Source organism: Cavia porcellus, unplaced genomic scaffold, assembly GCF_034190915.1.
Source record: "Cavia porcellus strain 051 isolate PalLab524CR breed Dunkin Hartley unplaced genomic scaffold, mCavPor4.1 scaffold_26, whole genome shotgun sequence".
NCBI classification, from domain to species: Eukaryota; Metazoa; Chordata; class Mammalia; order Rodentia; family Caviidae; genus Cavia; species Cavia porcellus.
In genome coordinates, this window is record NW_026947509.1 from 7,391,307 (window position 1) to 7,414,176 (window position 22,870).

At 41.3% G+C, this 22,870-nt stretch overlaps 1 protein-coding gene across 1 annotated transcript in view; it reads right to left on the reverse strand.

The window, feature by feature from the left end:
- Lyplal1 (lysophospholipase like 1) overlaps window positions 1-17,716 on the reverse strand; it is a 30,410-nt gene extending 12,694 nt beyond the window's left edge. Inside the window, exons 1-2 of the mRNA XM_003474229.5 lie at window positions 17,566-17,716; window positions 9,675-9,774 (exon numbers count right to left, since the gene is read on the reverse strand). Of these exons, the coding sequence (XP_003474277.1) occupies window positions 9,675-9,774; window positions 17,566-17,659 (194 nt within the window). The 5' untranslated portion in view covers window positions 17,660-17,716. The remainder of the gene's footprint in view (window positions 1-9,674; window positions 9,775-17,565) is intronic.
- Between the last annotated feature and the right edge of the window lie 5,154 nt (window positions 17,717-22,870).

Consider the following 22,870-nt stretch of genomic DNA (forward strand, 5'->3'; position numbering starts at 1 on the left):
CATTCTGCTTTTAGCCAATGACAGTCGAATCCAGCAGCTCTGTGTCCCCTGTTGACAAAGGTAAATGAAAGGTGAGAGAAGCAAACCTAGAGACCCTTGTGTGTAAGCAGAGAGAGGTGCATGGGGGACACACAGGACAGACGTGAGAACAAAGGCCGCCCACAGTACGGGCTGCGGGAGCCTGACGAAGGCGCTGCCTACACTTGGGAATTCCTAACTTCTTACTGAGGGTGAGAAACTGGGTTTCTCTTATACATGAGAGCACCATGGAAAATGGCCAGGGACGAGAGCCATCATGACGGAAAGAAGTCTACATCGAGGACGGGTGACCTTCCTTCTGAGGACCAAAGACAGGTCTCTTCTCACCCCAGCACACTTCTCAGACTCTGTCGGCCCAAATCAGTGGTGTAAAAATATGAAACGTGCAGCTAGACAAAAACACCCCCCCCAAAAAAAAAAGAAAGCAAAAAGCCAACAAACAAAGCAGAGGGCTGGAAGGCCCCAGCTGAGGTCCAGACGTGATTTCCTGTCTTCTCCAGTGACAACCCGAGGAAGCTGCAGCAGAGCCACGGCGCTGGAGCGCTGGTCCTCAGGGCCACACCCCGTGGTGTGCTGGGCCACCCTTTCTCCACTGGTTGCAGGTACAAAGCAATTGGGGATCCTGCCGGGAGCTTGGGGTCAGGAGGGCTGTGTCTGCAAAGTGTCTCTCAGAAACTGAAGCAAACCTGAAAACCAAAAGGTCTCCTGACTTCAAGTGAGCAAAAACTCATACCTGGGGAATCTTCTGTGTGTTCATAAGACAAAATCACATTATAAGTAGCACTTGCAACAAGTTTTCTAAAATTTGAATATATGAGATAAATATTCACTTAAGGCAAAGCCTGAAAACCTACCGTCTCCCCAAGTCATGCAAACATTCCACAAAGATGGGGTGATATGTATGAATTTTAACTGTCATCACATGTTAGTTTGATGCTGTCCTATCCATTTAATTGTTTGCTCACCTCTGTCCTTCCTGTCCCCTCGCTCACACTTCTTATCCTCTGTACTATGGGAAGACAGCCTTGCACTGTGTAACACACACTAACATATTTAAAGGACTTTCTGGAGTACTACCCTGCCATTCTGAGATGCAAATGCACCCTCCTTACATATGTCGTGTTCTTTTCTACCAACACTGCACAGAAACTTCCCATCTCACTCAGTTCTCACCCAAGCTTTGAAATGACCCTATCACATTCTGAGATAAAGATCTGCACAATTTCATTCCCTTCCCCATATCATGGAGCTTCCTTGGTTCCCAGGTGCTGGGCCTTAAGAACAATGCTACATTAAACATACACGCATACAGGGCTTTGTGCACTGGAACTTTTGTTCTTGTGGAACAGAGAAGATGACATGGGATCACTGGATTGCAAGGTGCCATCCTCACCTTACGTTTCAAAGCTGCTGCCATAAAGCTGTAAAAACACACTTTCCAAAGCCCAGGCAGGACAACACCCCTCCGCTGCAGCACTCATGGCCAAGGCATTAACGTGCTTTGAAAGGTCTTTTAAGAGGATCAGCTAGAACTTTAAAATCAACCTTTTTGAGGTATAGTTTGCATATACAAAGGTATGTATTTTAAGTATAAAGGCAAGTATTTTTGATAATACAACCACAGTCTCCACAATAACATAAGACATGCCCCCCTGCAAAAGCCCGTCATGCCCCTTGGCAGGCAATTCCCATAGACTTCCTGGGGCTCCCCTTGCAGGCTTCCATCAATATTTAACACTCAGCTGCTCTAAAACTCCAGGAAAAGACAGATGCTGACTGACTGAGCTTTTGCTATTGGGGTTTTAACTTTTTTCTATTTAGTGCAGAGGAGCAGTTTCTCTATTACTGATGACCATCTGTCATCTATTTTTCAAGTACTGGTCTCTAAATTTATTTTTGAACACTGACATGTATTTAAGCTCCTTTTTTTTTTTAACCAGATAAGACTACATTTTATGTGATTTTTTGTTTCCAAAAATTGAATTTCTGGTTCTCCTCCTTTGTTTAGGAAGTTTTCTCCAGCCCATGGCTTTTTACATCTAGAACCCTGGATATTCTTTTTAGTTTTCTGTCTGGATTTTAAAATCGTTAACATGGGGGAAATTTTTTTTTTTTTGTCTTTTTCCTTTTTATTGGTACTGGGGATCAAACTCACAACTGCCTGCTTGCAAGGCAGGTGCTTATGCCGCTGAGCTAAATCCCCAGCCCCTGGAAATTTATTTTTATGCACAAAATGATCTAAGGATTCAAATCCATTGTACACCACCTGGACAGGCGACTGTGCTTGAGGAACGGAGACAGCCACATCCCTTCTCCGAGGGAAACCCTATCTCTCCAAAGGCTTAATTTTGTTCTCCGTAATTTGGTTTCTCTCTGCCTGGATTCTATGGGAGAGTCGACACTCACACCTAGGACATATACTACATGTAGCAGACTTGATGCATCTAGTGCTGTTAGACGGGACTGCCCTGGAAAAATGGAGTAATCTTATTCTGTGTTTTGTGATTCAGATGAGGAACTGTGACTGAGAAGACTCTGCTTTGTTCCAACCATCTGTTTATGAATTAGTGTTGTATTGACCATTGTTCTAGTATACTTCTGTTCTGAGGTTGTGAGAAGTAAATCTCTCTTCTATCATTAATAATATGTTTTTTCGTACTTGTTCTGGTTATTGTTAGGTACCCACTATCCTTCACCACTGACCTAAAAAATTAACCTGAACATTAGCAAACATTCATTTATTCATTCGGTGGTGCCAGTGATGGAACCCAGGGGCAACTGCTCTACCACTGAGTTACATCTCCAGCCTTTCTTATTTTTTTTTTTTTTGATTTTGAGACAAAGTCTCACTAGGCAGTGCAGGCTGGATTTGAACTTGTGATGCTCTTGATTCAGCCTCCCACGTAGCTGGGACTACAGGTGTGTGCCGCTACATACGTAAATCAACCTTTAAAATACTTTGAAATACTTCTCTTTTTTACAAAAATGTTTTTGGAATTCTAATTAATGTTTTATTGTAATTGGAAATTAACACTTGAGTTTTGCAGACAGAGCTCTCAGGCTTGTGTTTTCAGCGAGGCTTCCCTCTGGTGTGGCAAGGATAAAGTCGGGCACCTATCTCTAAGGCTCTAGGCCTAAACCTGCCACAGTTCCTTTTTACTCCCTGACCCCAGAAGCTGCTCAGCTCCAGGAAATAGGTAAGCTGGGAGTGGGAAGAGCCAGAAAGCATTCAAGCCTTTCCCAGGAAACATCAGGACAACTCTCTTAAACACTGAAAACCAAAGCAGGTGCTTTCCACTGTCCTTCTCAGCCCAGATAAAGCCCTAGACTGTATTCGGGTTGTCACTGAAATTGCAGTGAAGTTCTAAATCAAATCTGAATGCACAGCACTCTAAAGTTCAAATTAGATTGTTACCCTTTTGAATTATTTCTACTTCCTTTCCCATTTTGCTCTGCTCTTTCTCTAAGTGTTTATTTGTCTGTCTAAGCACTTAAATAAGGATGATATCATAGGCTAAAAAGTGAATCATTCTGGGAACCGAGCCATTAATGGGAAAAAAATGACATTCACTTTACTTCTTCCTCCCTCCCCCACAATACCTTCTTTAATTAATTAGAGATAGACGGTCTGCAGAAGTAAAGTCCTAATGTAAGCATTTTACTAATTTAGCGGTTTTTAGTTCTCTCACTTCTCCAAGAAAATTAAAATTTTCTGTTCAAAGGAGATAATTAGTAAAATTTAATGAGAAAAAAATAATTTAGAACTACTGTGCTAAGAATGATAATCAAGCATGCATAAGTCTCCTAAAATGTTAGAATAACCTTTAAATACAGCATAAAAGACAGATTTTTAAACAGCTAAAAAAAAAAAAAACCTGGCACATATGTTATACTCATTCACCTTCTTCCTCAAATAAATCACTTTATGAGCTGGTATAAAACAGCTCAGACATTACCACAATAAATAAATATGTTTGGCAAAGAACATCTGTGTGGCTCCTAAATCAATCAATCAATCAACCCATTACACATGGGTAAAATATTAAGCTAGAAAAAAAAAATGCCCAAGGTTTTCTAAAGCTAAAAGACACTTAGCTAGATAGCTATTTTTGTTTTGATCTTGGTTCTCCTAAAGGCCTAAACACAGAAGGCCATCCATTAGCCTGAGGCTAGCAGCCTGGCTCCTCTTCCTCTAGGGACTCCCCAGTGCCCGTGGGCTCTGGGTCACCACCCTCCTAACTTTCCTCTAAGGGACCAGCTCGTAATCCGTGCAGGAGCTTTGCATCAGAGGCTTCTGCACAGTGGAAGCCCAGGCCAAATGTCACCTTCACAAGCGAGCTCCTGTGGCTCTGTCCTGTGACTCCTCCCCACCCTGGGCCCTGCAGCAGTTATTCCAGTTCCCTGCCCTGCTGTTCCACCTAACTTTCTGAGAGTCAAAGTGACCAGGAAAGGTAAATGTTTCGAATCCTTTCGAGACATCAAGGCAGCCACAACAGTGTGACTGATCAGAAAGCGGCAAGACCATGGGACAGTACGTTCACAGGGAGGTAGGTATTCTGAGAGGGTTTAATGGCAATGTGTCTTTGACTGTAGTAAACTGTTTGAAAGACATCATATTTTTTTTTTATCACATTGCCCACATAGCGGATACTGCATGAGCTTTACTGAATGACAGTGTCAATCAGTGATCACTGTGTCACTTGGGAATGATTCGTATCAGCTCAAAATAGCATAATGTCTAAAATTATTTTATTTGTCTTTGAATATCTTTTGGCTTTAGCTGTGACAAAAGCCACATTGAAACTTCTAGAAAATGGTCTAATTTTTCTTTTGTTGCTTTAACATTTTTTCATAAAGAAACCACAGGTTTTTACCTAATAATAGGCACTTAAATATGTTAGTTAAAAAACTTAGCAAAGTAGTGAACTATTTCCTCAAAACAGCTGTTTTTAATAGGACTCCTGCTCCAGATCTGCTGGGACCAGGTAAAGGAATCTTCAAGTGTGCCTGAGATAAGAGAGCACGAGACAAATCCATTGTGTACTGCTTCTAAATTAGTGCCTAGGTCTGGTTTAGAGCACGCATTTAATGAAAAATAGAAACATGTACTTTATGTGGAAAAATGCCGAATCAAAAAGTAAGGGGAGCTACATAAATTCTATTAGTTTTATGATGGTTTCAAACAACAACAGAAATTATATCAACATATAAATGATGGCTAGCTTGTTAAAAAATTATTATCTTTTAAAAAATGAAAGTTGCAATAGTAAACCCAAATTAATTGTAAATATAGTAAAAATATGTCACAGAAATAAAAATGTTTATTGGGTTCCAAATTAACATAATGAGAAAATACATTTCTATGTCCCATTTTAATTAATAAAGCAAAATAATTGATTTTTTTCACTTAATATGTTCCTACTTAGCTGGTTAAAAAGATTTACTAAACATAGCTGAGGAAAAAGAGTACTTATAACCAAAATGGTCATTAAAACTTGAGTCAAAACATAACATTATGCCTTAACAAGCCACAAGTAAGGCAGGCCTGAGGGACTCCGGCTCTTCTCGTATGTGCTTTAAAATACGTGTGGCCATCAAACCAAAAGTTATAAGCCAGTTTTGTAGAGTTTTCAACATAGATAGCCGTAACACACATAATAATTATAAACTGAAAAGCTAAAAGGCCCTGCGTAATTTAAGCCTTCACAGGTCACTAAAAGTGATAAAAATCAACTCTAAGGAGAAATGCCTGCCGTACATATTGTACCACAGCAAGATCAGGAGGAAAAAGTGAAAAAATTAAAATGCAGTATTAAAATGCCCAAATAATTTAAAAGAAGGAAAAAATGAGATTAGAGGAATAAAATTATAGACTTATATTCACACATATCAATTCTATGTAAACTAAATTTATGTGGCTTAAGGAAATCACTTAAAAGACACACTGTCAGGTTAAAGGGAAAAATCAAGGGAAACTACATATTGTCTATATATTTTAAATGCCGTTTGAATACAACTGATATACATATGTTAACAGTGAAAAGAGAAAATCATGTAAAGTAAGCATAGAAAAGTTGATGAGTATTATGTTATTATTAAGCAAATTATACTTCAGGGTATTGTCAGTGACGAAAAGTGACCATTTCTAAAGATAAGAGCAGCTATTAGTGAGGAAAACGATGATCTCCCCAGGTAACCTAATCACATGGCAAAGAATGAAATGTTCTCAAAATAATAAAAAGTACCTCCAATAAAATCCTATAACCTCATACTCAATGGAGACGAACTAAACGCTTCCCTTCTGAGACTCCAGGGAGTTCGTTCCTTCTACTCAACAAGGTACTGGAAGTTCAAACAAAAGCAAGAAGACAAGACAGAAGTAAAGGGCATCAGGGCTGGAAAAGAAACAGCACCACGACTTACTCACTCACCTGTGATACAGCAGTTTACACAAAAACTGAAGAGATGTTCGTCCCTACATAACTACTAGAAACAATGCGTGAATTTAGGCAGAGACTAGGGCACCAGAACAAGACACTAAAATAAAATTTGTATCTATATACGAGCAACAAATAATTAGAAAATATTTAAGACAGCATGAGAAACATAAAGTATCCGTGAAAAAATTCAGAAAAAGTCTTCTGCTATAAGAACACTCAATTACTGCTAAGTAAAACTAATACAGATCTAAACATATAGTAAAACACATGTTTTACTATGCATCTATGGAAGACATTGGTTTTATCAAAATTAAAATTAAGATTCATATAATTCTAGCAACATCCAAATAGGTGTTTTTTAAAATTAAGAAGCACATTTTAAAATTTACATGTAAATGCAAAGAACTTAGAATGATTAAAATTTGCACCACTTGCTATCAAAACATCCTATGAGGCTATAATAACCAAAAGTTTACACTGGCATAAGATGTGAACAATGAACAGGACAGAAGTCAAGAGAGGAAGCCATGAAACTATGTTCACACAAAGGACCTGTATAAGAGTATTTACAGCATCGCTATTCACTTGATCCAAAAACTAGAAAAAACCCAGGTGTCTACCAGCAATGGAACAGACAGCTACTGTGGTACTATCTACCTAGAATTTTAAAAAGTAACTTTTGAGAAACATATACAGGTGAAACACTAAGCGCAGAGAACCAAGCCAGACACAGGGTTAAATGATTTAACAGGAATGGAAGGAACAGTGAAAACTATGCTACAGTGATAGAAATGAGGAAAACTGTATCCTGCGGTCCACTGGGTACAGGACCCAGCTACACAGAGGCAGAAAAACGCTGAGCTGACAAGAACATACTAGGCTTGCCCGAGGTTGACAGGTACACACATGTATCAATACTCCCTGAACTACACTCTTAATGATTTGGTTTGTCACTGTCAACATGTAAAAATGCTCAACAACATCGATATTAGGGAAATATAAATTAAAAGCAAAATGAGCTACTAATACGCATACACGAGTTGGACTATAAATTAAAAGCTCCACAGAGGATACTCAGGTGGATAGGAACAATCGCAACTTGTAAACAATGCTAGCAAGAGTAAATTATCGTGACCTGTCCCAAAACATGTGGCATCATGTATGTAGCCTAATAAAAAGCTTCACCTCTTTTGGCTTTCCATTTGCATTCATTTCCATAAACACTTGGCTTGAGAGAAGCTACATAATACTAAGCATCACTTCATAGACACGAGACTCAGCCCATTCTAGGCCAAAATGGGTTAAGAAACAGGATGTAGAAGCCCACATATCAATTAAATATCATCCATGGAAGAATTTAAAATGCTACATGAGAGATACCTCTAAGATGCAGCAGGTGGTAGGACAAGCATGCTTGGTCAGATGTTATGGTGTGTGTCTAGATGTCCCCCAGAGCCTCATGCAGTCTTGGGGAGGCAGGCTTTTCAGAGGCAGCTGAATCTACAGTTTGTGATTGATTCACGGTCAGTGTTGGACCATGAAGGGTGTGACTATTACACCCACCCTCCGGGACATAAGGGACAGAAAGAGGGTTGTCTTGCTGCTTTGTTACTTTTGCTGTCTTGGGTTACTATGGACAGTGGTCCCTCTGCCATGTGTCACCCTGCCTTGGAGCCAGCTGATTATGGACTGAAATCTCTACAAACTGTGAGCTACATAAACCTTTCCCTATTTAACTTTGGGTGTTGGGTACTTTGTTCCAGCAACAAGGGAAAAATGACTAAGGATTCACAGATGATGAAAGACAAAGACAGGACAATGTAAGAAAGTGTGCAGCAAAGTGTCAATGGATGAAAACTTGACACGCTTTCAAAAAGATTGTTAGAGTGCATTTGTATTAATGGATGAGTACAAAATGTGAGCCTTAGCCAGCACTGTGAGGATCAAAGGCTTGAGTTAATCTGGTCAGTTTTGTGCCTTAATGAAATCCTTTCTCACAAATAAAAAATTTCAAAAAGGGCTGGCAATGAAGCTCTGTGTAAACATCCAGGGTTCAAAGAAAAAAAAATTGAGGGGTTCAGAAGGTGCCTATCTACCTCATGCCTCTCCCAGATGCTACTGGAAAGAGAATTAAACAAGGTGCATGACATAGGAACCCTCCTGTGAGCAGCACAAAGTAGCTCACTGGCCAACAAGACTTCTTACCTGTGCCACCAAATCTCTAAAGCCTTATTAAAACAGACAAAACTGTTTTGACTCCTCCACGTTCCTTTATCATTTTGGTTTTACCTCTTGCAATTCTATCAGTTATGTAAGTAAATTCTTACTAATGAATATAATCCTTGAAGACCTGGCTCTCTCTTCTTCATCCCAAGTCAATGCAGCAAAAAAAGCAGAGCATCCATAGAAGCACACAGTGTGCTTAATAGAAACAAAGCAAGAACTGATACAAGAAATCAGATTGGGTTGCATAGCTCAGCACATTATTTTGCTTAGACAAAACTATTTGCAAACCCCAGTTTACAACGTATGTTCAGAACAAAAGACTATGTGAATGATAACTTAATATTTATAAAACGCAGCTTCTGGCTTCAAAACTGTACCAGTGTTGGCTTCTCTGTCTCTGGAGGAGCCAGCTCTCTGTGAGCGAAGTTGCAAATTTCTCTTTGTCTTGCTGATGCTGTCTGTGGGACAACTAGCTTTGTTTCTTTTCTGTAATAAAACGTTCAGTTAAAAAATAAACCTATCCAAGTGTGATTATTGCGAATTCTGCTAAACAGATCTATAGGTTACATAATTTAAATACTTATTAAGTAGTTAATTCTATATTTCTATTCTTTTTTATGGGCTCAACAAGCATTATTTCTAAACAACCTTCTAAATGCAGAAAGAACATCATAAGACACTCTTTCACAGACTATGAAGGCTGCCTTACCTAAATTGTTTAAATTTATCAAGTTTCTGCTGGGGTGAATAAGGGGAAGATAAAAGGTTTAGAAGACGTGCGAGATACAGGGAATGCTTTACAGGAGGAGAGTTGTTCACCTGGCAGAACTTAGTCCAAAATAAAGAATACATGGTAGAAAAAGATCCTAATTTACAATTTCTTACAAACAGAATTAAGCTTAAAGACTCTCTGACACATCTCTATGTATCTGCACCTTAGAGTTGAGAGGTGAGGTAATCACTGCCTACCTGGGAGGAGCAGTTGGATAGATGATTTTTATGTGCTGGAATGTTAAATCTTGACTTAAAACCTCCTTGATCCATCTCCTCAGTCCTTGTCCAGAATCGCCTGGTGAAATTACATATAAGAGATATGGCATATAAGAGATTCTATAACACCCATGCACAATAATAAGACAGTTTTGTCTAGAAACTCATTTACCAGTGAGTTAAGTGATCAGGTATCAACAGCTAGTCACAATTTGGATGATTTTACTCTTGGCTATATTACTGATCACTTTGAAGGCTCTATTTATTTAAGATTGATTTTAGTTTTCCTTGTTTGTTTAAAGAATATAATTTGAACAAAAATAGATTTTTTTAGAAAAAAATTTATTTCTGTATCTATATCCAATTTTAACAATACTATTTCTTACTCTACTCTTAAAAGTAACAAATTTCTGAAGTGACCAATAAATTCTTGTAGTTGGAACAACCTAATAAAAGTGTGTTGGTTCCCTCTACTATAACAGTAACAGCTCTCTTCCGGGAGAACATGGCGGACAGATAACAGCAACTACCGGAGGCTCTCTGAAAGACTCGGCTCAGAAGCCAGGAATGGTGCGGACTAAGGAGACATAAGTCGGTGGAGATATGCTCTGCTGACTCAGGAACGAACTGGGCTGAGAGAAGCCAACTTGGAATGCAGTCCTGCTGCTAAAACAGGAACAGAAAAGACTCGGTGTGGAGGCTGGAACCACGCCATTGTAAGCCGCGATTTGGGTTTCCCGCCGCGCGGCGGCTGGCTGCCTCTACAGGGTGCGGCAAGGAGAGAGACGCGCGGAAGCTCTGAGAACGGCAATCTGCGAACGGCAGGGAGGCGTGCACTGACTTGTGGTGAGGTGAGTGAGAGAAACTGACACACTACCACAGTTTGACTCCAGCAGAGGACTTTCTGGGCCCGAGCAGTCCTGCGGGAGCAGGGTGCGGTGGCGACTCCAGTCACACATCCCCCTCTCAGGCGGGATTGGTGAAAAGTGCCTGGCCTGCGTGACGCTGCCGGCGGACCTGGTAGACTGTCCCAACCCAGATCGCAGAGCCTGACGGTGGCCGGGAGGGGAGACGCGTAGGCTGCCTGGTCCGTAACTCCCTGGTGCACAGCGGTGAGTGGGAACACCTAACCGGCGCAATTCGATCAGGCTGTGGCTGACGGGGAGAGAAGCTGGGCCTCTTATACAAGCTTGCATATATAAGGAACAGAGAAGAAGAGGCAACATGGGAAGAGGCAGCAACAAGAAAGGCTCCTCGGCCTCCAATTCTGAGAAACAGGCAATAGCAGACACCACACCAATACACATAAGGCACCATATAGAGAGCCTCATAGACCAATTCAGGAATGAAGTTATCAATGACCTGAAGCTAGAAGTATGCAGAATAGTTAGAGAAATGCTAAGTACCACCCAAGAAAAAACAGGTGGTGGAATGGAAGAACAGAAAAAAAGGGGAGAATTGTTTGATGGAGAAAACAGAGAAAGCATAGAATACGTGAAGCAGGTTCAAAGGGACTACCAAGATACTAAGAAGTCTATAGAAGACTGGCATAACAGCTTGAAAGAAACTAAGGACAGACTATCTGAACTGGAGGGCAGACTTGTAATATGGGAGAATGAAATAAAAAACTTCTTAAAAGTAACAAAGAAACAAACAGCAATAATACAAAGACAAGAAGATGATAAGAGGATCCATAACTTAAGGATTAAGAACATAAAAGAAGAAGTAGGGACACAAACAAGTGAACTACAAAAGCTACTCACAGAAATAATCCAGGAGAATTTTCCTAATTTAGCAAAAGGTAAAGATACTCAGATGTATGAGGCATACAGGACCCCAGCTACCTACAACCCAAACAGAGCAACACCCAGGCATATAATAATAAAAATTCCAGAAATTCAATACAAGAACAGAATATTAAAAGCTGTAAGAGACAAGAAACAGACCACTTACAAGGGAACACCCATCAGAATTACAGCAGATTTCTCTGCACAAACCATCAAATCACGAAGAGCGTGGGGGGAAATAATTCAAGCATTGAAAGATAATAATCTCCAGCCAAGATTGAGATATCCTGCACAACTGTCCCTGGAAATTGATGGAAAAACAAGGTGCTTCCAGGATAAAGAGGAACTGGGGGAATTTGCAACCACCAATTCAACTCTACAGAGAGTATTGCAGGATATTCTAAAAAAAGAAAAATACAAAGAATCCAGAAATAATGGCAGAGAGGCCACAACGAATGGAGCAGAGAACAAAATGAAGAAGACAAACTGACAGCTACGGACAGAAAAAGAGCTTAACAGAATTGAGGCAGAGAAGATTAGATGATAGGAACAGCTATTTTGGAGAAAATGACATCTTAATAGGTAATACAGATTTAGTATCATCTTGTTTTGAAGTCTCATCTAGCTTTTGTCCTTCTGTCTCCAATGGTCTAAATAGGCTGTATCTTATTGGATTTTATTATGTACGATAGTATAAGCAAAAACTGGATATTATTATGTATGATAGTATAAGCAAAAACCTTTTAAAGACAAGGAGATTATACAGAAACCATTGTTCATTTTGTTAGTCGATTCTAAATACTCTGTAATGCTGTCATTCTCTTGAATGGTTTTACATTGTTTTGATATACTTAATGCTACAGTATACGAAGTTGTACTCAAGGATTTCAAAGAAAGAAACAATATGGTAACTACTTTTAGGTTAGGATTATCTGGTGGTGAAACACTATTCTGCTTAAATGGTTATGTTTTGATCTGCGCTGTTTCGTTGTTATGCCCTCTTTTATCTCAATCTCCACTCCATTATTTACTTTTTTATCTTTATCCTTTTAATTAAAGGAAAAAAAATAGCAGGATATATTATAGTAACCCACTTTGACTTTTCATTACCTTGATTTAAAGCCCTGTATTACTCTCACCATCTGGTTTTTAACTGATGTTCCCCTATTCTGTTTTGCTGGATAGTATCAGGTTCGAAAGTTTAGGCATCAGCTGTGAAGATAATGAGATTCATTATGACGCCCATTCTTGTTGACTTTTATCTACTTTTGAAGACCTACAATGTCTCCAATGTTTTGGTTTTGTCGATTTTATTCTTTACTGTTTTGTTCAATTGTATTATAACTAATGATATAGGCAATTCTATTAGAGATAGCGGGAGGCATTATGGTAACCATTGTTGATCACCTTGTATTATGTTTTTACATTATCTATTATGTCCACCCTTTTGACTTGACCGATTCTGTTCTGTTATGTCACATTTGGTTTTACTCTCTTCCAAAAAAGTAATAAGAACCGTGGGAGCAATGAAACCCAAAATGTGTAATAGTCATGGTACAAAAGAGAGGAAAAGAAAATGCTCCAAACTATATAACTGCATGTATATTTAAGTGTATAAGATAGAAAATGATATCACAGAGTTTTATTGGATCAATGAACAGAACTGTTTGCAGTATCATTGATGGAATGTCCACTTTACAAGCTTTAATTTTGTGACTTGAACAATTATTTCTAAGATGACAATATGTAATCCATTAACTAGTAATTTCCTACTGTTCATTTTTTTTCTGTAAATCTGTATAACTTGTACCCTTTCCCTGCTTTTTTTTTCTTTTCTCCTTAAATAAAATTTAAAAAAAAAAAAAAAAAAACAGTAACAGCTCTTCAAAAGGGAATTTTAATTTTTAACTTTCAGAAATTAGAAAATTTGGTAACATGTTTACATGACCCCAAATCATGATTATCTACTTCAAAGCTAAAAGAGAAAAAACAAATGCATATTTGCACAAAAAAATGAAGTACAGGTCCAAGTTACATAATCCTAAAATTAAATCTAGTTTAATGTCTTAACAATTTGCTCAGACAGCAATTCGAAAATGATCTATTATTAATGTGCCAGGCAGGCTGTTCACTGGCAGAGGGGTCATCATGAGGGGGGACATGGTGTCCCTACTGTCATGGAGCCATGGAGTCTGCAGCACACAGTGAGAAAAAAACATAGGTCCATCAGTCAGATCATTAGCAAATACATAAGGACAAAGGCAATCATGCCATAGATGAGGGGCGTGAACCACAATGTTCATGATCCTCAGACCCCATTGCCTAAGGGTGCAGGGACAAGTTCACTGGCATGGGCTTTGCAGGGCCATGAGATTCCTTCTGTTTTACCAACTGCGTTGTTCGCTCACTGGAGAACGGCACTGACCCACACTGGGCTTCCAACAGAGCTGAGAGAGATAGAAGGCGACAGCTGAGGAAAGGCGGCAGCTAAGCCTCAAGACAGATGGAGGTGTAATCATATCTGAAGCCCAGTTGCTGAGGACAGAACAGAAAGAGTGACTGCAAGGAGAGACTGGAAAGAAAGTCAGTGCAAGGTGAGGTGGGAACCATACAAATCCTAGAGAACAGAAGCGGAATAAGATGCCTAGCACAATGTTAGAGCACGCGCTGCCTGAAGATGGGACTGACTGAGGACAGGGGTAAACAGGTGCAGATGTGGGGAGCTTATGAGGAGGGTGCTGCCCAGGTGACAGATGCCTGCACTAGGAAGGCAGCAGTATAAACAGGGATCAGTACCGGAGGCACAGAGGAGGGCAAATCAGCAGGCAACAGCATTAGTTATGAGGGCCAGTGGTGACAGGGATCAGAAGGCACTGCTGGGCTCTGAGAGGGACTTGGTTCCAAGACAGGGACACAAAATATCTAAGGGTGGGCTCTCTCTGAGACCCTCTTTCTAATGGCTATAAGGTTTCTTTCTGGGATTGGTCAGGCAAAGACTGGCCCATTAGAAGAGAGGACAAAGCCAGCCTACAGGACCATAAGAGAAGAATGAACTCCAGTTTTAGAAAGTCTTTAGAAAAAAAACAATAAAACAAAACACAAGGGTGGATGGGAAGGAAAGACTAGGAGACAGAGCTCTCAAGTGGTCCCCAAAGCTTAAAGTGCTTACTATCTGGCCTTTATGAAGACCATCTGCTCCTTCCTGCCTGGATGCTATACCCCTGGACATTTCCCCAGACCCCCTTTTCTAGCTCCAGACACCCCAATCTGACTGCCATTCCTAGAGCACGTTAGGGAAACTGCTTCCGGTTTTGTTAGCTTTTCCTGGTCTGTAGTAGCCTAATCCAGTATTCATATAATTTACCCATCTAAGCCTCACTTGTCAAGCAATATTTTTACTGTGAGGCCTACTCCTGATTATGTTATTTAAAACTGTTTCTCCTCACATCTTCTACGCCCTTTATTGGGCTTCTCCTGACTCCACCTCTTGGAATACTATCTTCTACTATATTAGCTATTTCTTTACTAGAATGTAGGCTCCAGGATAACAGTGATTTTTGTTTGGTTAATTCACTGCTATGTATTCAGAGCCTAGAAAAGTCTCTTGTATACAACAGCTATTTGACATATTTTTGAATGGAAGGATTAATGAATGAAATGAGTTTGGTAAATATGTCTTGCACTCAAAGGAGGTAGAAAATGGAGACATACAATGGCATCTACTGTGTATGAGTGACAACAAATCTATGGTCTGTAATTACCCTGGGAAGAAAACGCAAAGCGACAAGCCCTAAAACCAAATTTTGAGGAAGCCCATCATTAATGGCCAGAAAGAGGAGGCTGAGTCTGCAGAAGAGCTAAAAGCAAAAGGATAGCAATTCAAGTCAAAGAGAGGGAAGTTATAGGTGACTTCATCAAGATCCAAGTTAATCAGCTCGCAGTGGCTTACCATATGGGGAACAAACCACAAATAAGACACACAATTTGGGTCTCCTAGACCCTGATACTGCTAGGTTGGACCCAGACATTAAGCTAGGTGGTCACAGTATGAGAAAAACTGTGGAAAAAGGAACCAGAGTAGGGAGCTAATAACACAATGGATTTACCTGATCTGGGAGCAGACAAAGCTTTTAACAAAGCTACCATTTACTTTCACCATCCTAAAAGAAGGTACCATTTTAGCGTTTTAGAAATAGGAAAAGCTCAAATTAAGCCAATAATGTGTAACTGACATTTCCGCGTGTTCTTCCACCTCTACTATAATTTAGCTGAGAACCCCAAGCTTTTAAGATTTTTTTTAAAAAATGAAGTCTTTAAACTTTTTCAGTCTGGAAAATTAAGATTAAATGCTACGAAAAAATACCCATCTATCCATTCAGAAGTACAGAATTAAAAAACCTAGCTCCTTATTTCCAGAGTAAAAAAACTAATACACTCATATTTGGGTTAACCAGAAAAGAAACACCTCCTGTAAAAAAATCATCAGCCTCTAACCTTGAAAAAAGCCGACCCCCATAAGGTTTATATACTTCAATGGAAATTAAGACATGTAAGACTCATATAGTACTTGCACACTCAGCAGAATTATTTAGATGATTTGTTTGTTCAGACATAAAGAGAAAAATATACAAATTTATATGCCTGGATGTCACAGACATGCATTATAGGTTATAAAAATTTCAGTAACTTTAAATTGAAGAGTAAAGATAGTTACTTTAAGCCAAGTGGTTCAGGAAAAGAACATCTAGGAGTTCTTTCTAAATATACTATGAACTAATACATTTATCTATAAGAAAGGGTATAGACTTGGGGAAATTTGTGTACTTATAAACGAATACTCTTGGAATCCAGAATGGTGCACCCCCATTTCCCAGTTGGAAAGCATTTCTGCCATCTTGAACATTGCAAAATCTAAAGCTATTTCATTGATCAGGTCTTTCCCTTTAAACACCACTGCTGTTTTTTCCTGATTTCCAATGATATTCACCTTGTTTAGGGGCTTTCACTCTGGCATACCAGAATACTGACTTTTGGTGTCTGAGAGTTTTGGGCTCAGTCCCGTTTCACCATGACTCACAGTAATAGACAAGTGACCTTGGACAGGCTGTTGGGACCTTCCCGGCCTCATTTTCAAGAAGCCAACATTCCCACTGCTGCCCACATTCAGTTTGGATCCCCCAGTCCCCTCCTGTATCTCATCACCAAGCCCTGGAAACCTACACTCTGGGCTCAAAGACTACTTTCTTAGAAAACTCTTGACACTCTTTGTCTTCCAAATGCCTTAGTAATGCCTAACCACAGCTTTTTCTTCCTTACTGTTCACTTGACAGTGAAATCATGGGCCATCTTGTGATCTCCTGTCCACTGCTGACTCAAAACTAACTGAATTGTTTTTGTTTTTAAATTTAGGCGGGCCCCCTGAGGACATGGCTGTGTCTCATTTTTTATGAAACAAAAACAAAAACATTTCCTGGGGACCCATTCTGGACCAAGTACAGCAGCAGAAAGGATTAAAACAAGTGGCCTTACCCCAGAGGCACTCAGAAGTCAGAAGTAAGCACAGACTGTGCAGGTGTGGGGCAGGCAGGGAAGGGGCATGCACCCTCCCAGGGACTCAAGAGATCTGGTGCTATATTTTGGGAGGCTTTCTGGACAGAGGGGTAAAGGCAAAGGCAGAAAGGGATGGGAGACAAGAAAAAGGAAGGCGAAGCCCTGCAGCCCTGGCCCGGGGAGATTCTCAGTGACGGGACAGCGAATCCCAGGGTGCATTGCAGGTGGGAGACAGGCAGAGAAAGCAACGGCGAATGAGGCACGGCGGCGCCAGGCGCGGATCCCAACACCCGGTGCGCCCTTAGGGCAAGGTGGCCTGGCTCACGAGCCCCACAGGAACAGAGCAAGGAGGGGACTGGCGGCCGCGCAGAGGCCTCCCACACGCACGCGGAAGGGGCGAAGGCCGCGCAGGCCGCCCGGGGGACGAGGAGGAGCAGCAGGCGCCGCCAGGCCGCGCCACCCCCAGGAACACGGGACAGCCGCGGAGGGCGCTTGCCCTGCTGCAAAAAACAGCACGTGAAACTGCGGTCCACCTGAGCCGTGCAGGAAGATCAGCGAGGCGCTGTGTCTTCCGGACGGCGACACCACGCAGCGCTGCAGGCCACCAGGACCCCACGCGGCCGCCATAGCTGGAGAGAGGCCTGGGCCCGGTGGCCCCGCCCCGCAGGGCCTTCCCGCCTCCGGCCCCACCCCGTCCATCTGGCCCCGCCCCCGACTCCACCCCCGCCTGGCCCGGGCCCGCCTCCGGCTCAATCCCTGCGCGGCCGTTCCCTCCTCAGGCTCCACCCCTGTTAGCTAGGCCCCGCCTTCTGACCCACCCCCTTCGGCTAGGCCCCGCCCCGTGCTGCGCTCTCCCCACCCTACCGATTCCGGCTCCTCTTCCACCCTTCCTAACTCCGCCCCCCGCCACAGACTCCGGCCTGCTGGCACGCAGGTGATGGCGCATGCGCAGCGGCAGCCGGTCTCTACCTGGAAAGCTTTTTACAATTTGGGGTTGTGTAAGGTATTTCTAACTGTTGTAAGAGTTCCGTTTTCCCGAGAAAGATATTCACAGGCATCATCCTCCTATAGGCGATGGTCATGAGTAAGGATCTACTTACACCCTAAGAATTTGCTGGAGCGTTTTTAAAGCAGTTTTAAAACTTAAGTTTAATTTCTTATTTGCAGAAATATCAGTGTTGTGTTTGAAACTTAGGAAATATGACCATATTTTTCTTTGCTCTTTGAGACACACAAGATATTTGCAGCTGTCCGCTTGCTAGGCAATTAGCCATGTAATAACTCCTCTTTGTAACTTTTTGTAAGAACAGTTAACAAAACAGACCTAATTCAGTGATAAAACTTAGCCATTTGGGTAGCAATTGTCAAAAAAATTGGAAAGTATCAGTGAAGATGTATAGCAGAAACTGAACGTGTTGTGCACTGCTGACAGAAACGTCAAATAATACGGCAGCAATGCAGAGTCCAGTCGCTCCACAGAAACTTAAACATGGAACTACCACACGATCAAGAAATTCTGCCTCTTGATATAGCCCCAAAGAATTGAAAGAGGGTCTCCAACAGTCTTCAAACACTGAAGTTCATAGCAGTGTTACAATACTCAAAAGATAGAAAGAACTCAGATGTCTCTCTACAGATAGATGGTAAGCAATGTGTGTGCTATGTGTCTACCATGAAATACTCAGCTTTAAAATGGAATGAAATTCTGATTCATGGTGCCATATAGATTGACCTGGAAAACGTTATGCTAAATGAAATAAGCCAGATGTAAAAAGACAAATTACTCAGCCATAGAAAATATCTGGAATAGGCAAATTCATAGAAACAGAAAGTAGAATAGTGCTTGCCAGTGTTAAGAGGAAAGGCAAGTGGAGAGTTATAAAATCTCTGAAAATTTTTTGTTTGGTATAATGAAAAATTTCTGACCATGGATAGTGATGATAGACGTGCAACATTCCTAGATTGAGCACTTAATTTCACTGAACCACATTTAAAATGATTAAAATAGTCAATTTTATATTGTGTACAGTTCGAAAAATACAAAAAGCACAGGAAAGTTGTGTTAAGACTAGTCCTAGCAGGAGACTCTTCCCTCAGGTAAACATAAAGGAAACAGCCTAGTAGAACATTAGCCTATTAAATGACCACTTTCCTTTCATTATAGCTTGCATCATATTTAAGCTATTACAAGTTAGTTTTTGTTTGTTCAAGGTATTGGCTGTGCCCCAAATGACCAAACTGCTTACTGTTAAGGGCTGAATATCAAGACAAGCTCTCATCATTATCCTGCCGATGGTGTTGGAGGGAATGATCTTACATGTCTTCAGTTGATCAGATCAGAAAGAAATGGGGGTGTTTCTTAGAAGCCCCCAGAGCTTCACCATGAGTGCAGGTGGTGAAGTCACCGTGGAGGAAAGGCTGCAGTGGACTGAGTTCCGATAGCCAGGTCTTACTGGGCACACATCTGTCTCTACATCTGCATTTCCCAGCGAGGGCTGGGTGACTTTTGGGCCTATGTGGGAAAAGAGCCCATTCCCCTAGGAGAAGCCACCTGGAGGTGGTATACACCGTGTATATACATGGGGAAGGCTTTGGGTGCTTATCATAGTCTCTCATCACTGGATACAACACCAAACACCCACAACATAAAGGAGGAGAGGTTCATTTTGACTCAGTTTTTATACTATCCAGGCATGGCTGAGTGGCCCTAAGGCAGGAAGGGCTTGGTGGGAGGATCTGGTGGAGGAAAGCCGCTGGCATTCTAACAGCCAGGAAGCAAAGAGGGAAGGGCAGAGCTGGGCTGGAGGGGCTGCATCCTTCCAGGTCACCCCTCAGTGACCCACTTCTTCCAACAAGACCTCACTTTCTAATAGTGTGTCAGCTCGGAACTCTTCTGTGGATGAATCTGCTGGTGAGTGCAGCGCTCCAGCCTGATCACCTTCCAAAAGCTCCGCCTCTGAACACATGAGGCTCTTGGGGGACCTTGTACATCTAAGCCATAACAGTGCCTCTCTTAGAGCTCCATTCTCTGTGAGAAAACCTTGCTAGAGGCCACTGTTGGTTTTGAGATAGCAAAAATCAGGCACATCATGATGTAATACTTTAGGGTGATCATTATTTTTCATAAGTATAACAACTGACCTTCACAGCACTTAACTGTTGTAAGGACCAAGTCGCCTCATAATGAAATTCCATGAAACTGGACTGTTAGGCCTCCTTTTTGCCAGTGAGGCTCTGATGGATGAGGAACTTGGTTCAAGGTCATCTTACAGGTTTGCTGTGTCAGGCCTGACTGCAAAATTCAGGTCCTTAACTGTTACCCACCTTTACATACTGGCTCTCAGAAATAAGGAAGAGCATATCCCAGCTCTTTTTGTTTTTTAAACCCTGTGGAATTTGGATTGTAGCCCTGTATAGTCTCTTTTGGAATTCCTGGGTTTCTTCAGTTATCGTGTTACTCCTGGCTTTTCTTGTCCCCAATGCACATCGCTGTGAGCATCCCAGTAGCCCTGGAAGGTTCCATGTGGAGTTTCACCTTGAACTTCCCCCTTCTAGACTTAGGATCTCTATTCCAAAGAGACAAGTTCTGCCCAACCTAACCAAAGTGCTCTTTTATTTACAGTGGTCTAAATGCTTAGCTATTGCTGCTGTTCCTTTCATCTTTACCTATTTATAGCACAAACAGAAGGTTTCAGATTACTATATTTAGAGATGCCATCTGGTAGACAAGCTACCATTTGAACAAAAATGTTTTGTTCCTTTTATGTGACTGTACTACTTTGAAATGTAATTAAGTTTCAGGATGGCGGTTTGCTTCTGTTTTGGTGGGTCTTGATCATTTGCTGTTTCATATGGGGGGAAATTATTCCTTGGCATATTTTTATTCCCACATTCCTTTACTTCTTAGTGTATCTTCTGCTTTTTTGTTTGCCATTCTTTAGCTTTCAGCCAATCTATCTGCCCATCATTGATACACCCCCTTTTGGTAACTTCAATTCTAAACTAGAAAAAAGCAACTAAATGAAGCTAAACCCTAAAACAAGACATCCTTCCTATTTTTCAGGCTTTCAGGATTTCTTGAGCTCTACAAAGATACAAATGACAAATTGAGAGTTTAGTTTGCCATTCAGCTATGTGTTTAGAAATTCTTTAGGACACATTTGTTGACTTTAAAAAAAAAAACCTTGAACGGTTAGCCATTTCCAGGCAGATATTTGCTATTTTCTAATGATGACATTTAAATAAATTGCATTAGTCATGCAGACAAACAGTTATGCGTTTGTTCTTTTCCTCTTGAACATCAAATTATATCTTCTGCACTGGTTAGTTTTTATGTGCTGCATTATTCAAAGAGACAGAGAAACACATGTATACATTAGAAACACATGTATGATACACAAAATAGCTCACTGTTAGATAATTTTAAAATGTTATAAATTAACAGGCCAGATTTTTTTTATCCAGTTTCATTTATCCATTATAAAATCTGTAAGGAACTTAAAGTCTTAAATTGGTATAAAATACTAATGCTAAACTAAGCCTTATTTTTGAAAATGAGGTTATGAACGTCAGTATAAGCATTGCCTGAGTACCAGGGACATTTAGCTTTCAGTTGTGTAACTCTAGATGCAGAGGTAGGGAGCTCTCTTACCCTGCTCCATTCTCCCCTTTCAGGCAGATGGGTCACCTGGCCCATGGAAAGATGGCCTGAGGGTGGGGGAGAGTAGACACCTGAGTCCCTCAAACAACAAACAAGTGGTTTTGGAGCATTTGCTGATGGCAGTTGCTCTGCTGGATTAGTAGCAGTCAGTTGGATCCACCCCTGAGCAGGCTAAGACCCTGGACGTTTGTCTCTTGAGTGTTGTTATACCTCATGTACTTTGATGGGTGTTCAGAGGTGGCTGCATCTAGGGTGTGAGATGCTAGGATTAAACTGTGTGATGGTAGGTTTGAATTGTAGAAGGCTAAAATTGAGTTCATGATTACTAAATTAGTCCACTTATTGGTTAAGTATCATTCTGGGTGTGGATGACAGGAAGACCCACCGCTGTTATGGATGACGCCACCCAAAGGCAGGCAGGCAGTCTGGAAGTGTTAAAGGGGAGAATCTCCTGCCTCACTGCATACTGCTGGCTTCTGGTTGCTTCCTCATTACTTGGCTATTGTGCTGCCTTCCTGCCTGCCAGCCATGAACTCCTTCTCCTCTGTGATGCCCTCTGCCATGCCATCCTACCTTGGAGCCAGCCAACCATAAATCGAACTTCTACAAACTGTGAACCAAAATAAACCTTTCCTCTTTCAATTTTCAGTGTCAGGTATTTTGTCTCAGAAACAAGAAAAGTAACTAAGACAAACGGGTAGACCAGATGGTCAGGTAATGTGCTCAGGTACCTAAACAGTGCTCTCTCTTCTCTTCCCAAGGAAAAAAAAGATCTCCACTTCAGCATCTCTATGGCCAGTTCTCAGATTCCCAAGTCACTCTGGAAATATTTAATTTCCTGCAAGTCCTTGTGTTAGTACCAGAAATCCATCCTTCCATCTTCTTTGCCTGTGTGCCTTTGGTGGGGGGTGGTGCTGAAGATTTAACTCAGGGCTATACCCTAGTAGGCAGTCACCATATCATTGAGGTACACTGCCAGCCCTTGTCTACATGTTTTAAAGCTTGGTTTGTTCTTCTTCATTGATACATCTTGATGACTTTTCAAACCCAAAGCAAGAATCAGTAGTGGCTCCTGAACAGGTCCTCTTCTGGAGCACCCCTCTGCCTTACCTCCCAGATTGCCTCCTGCAGACCCCAGTCTTGTCCCAGCCCTTTGCCCTGCATGCCAGGGTGACCCA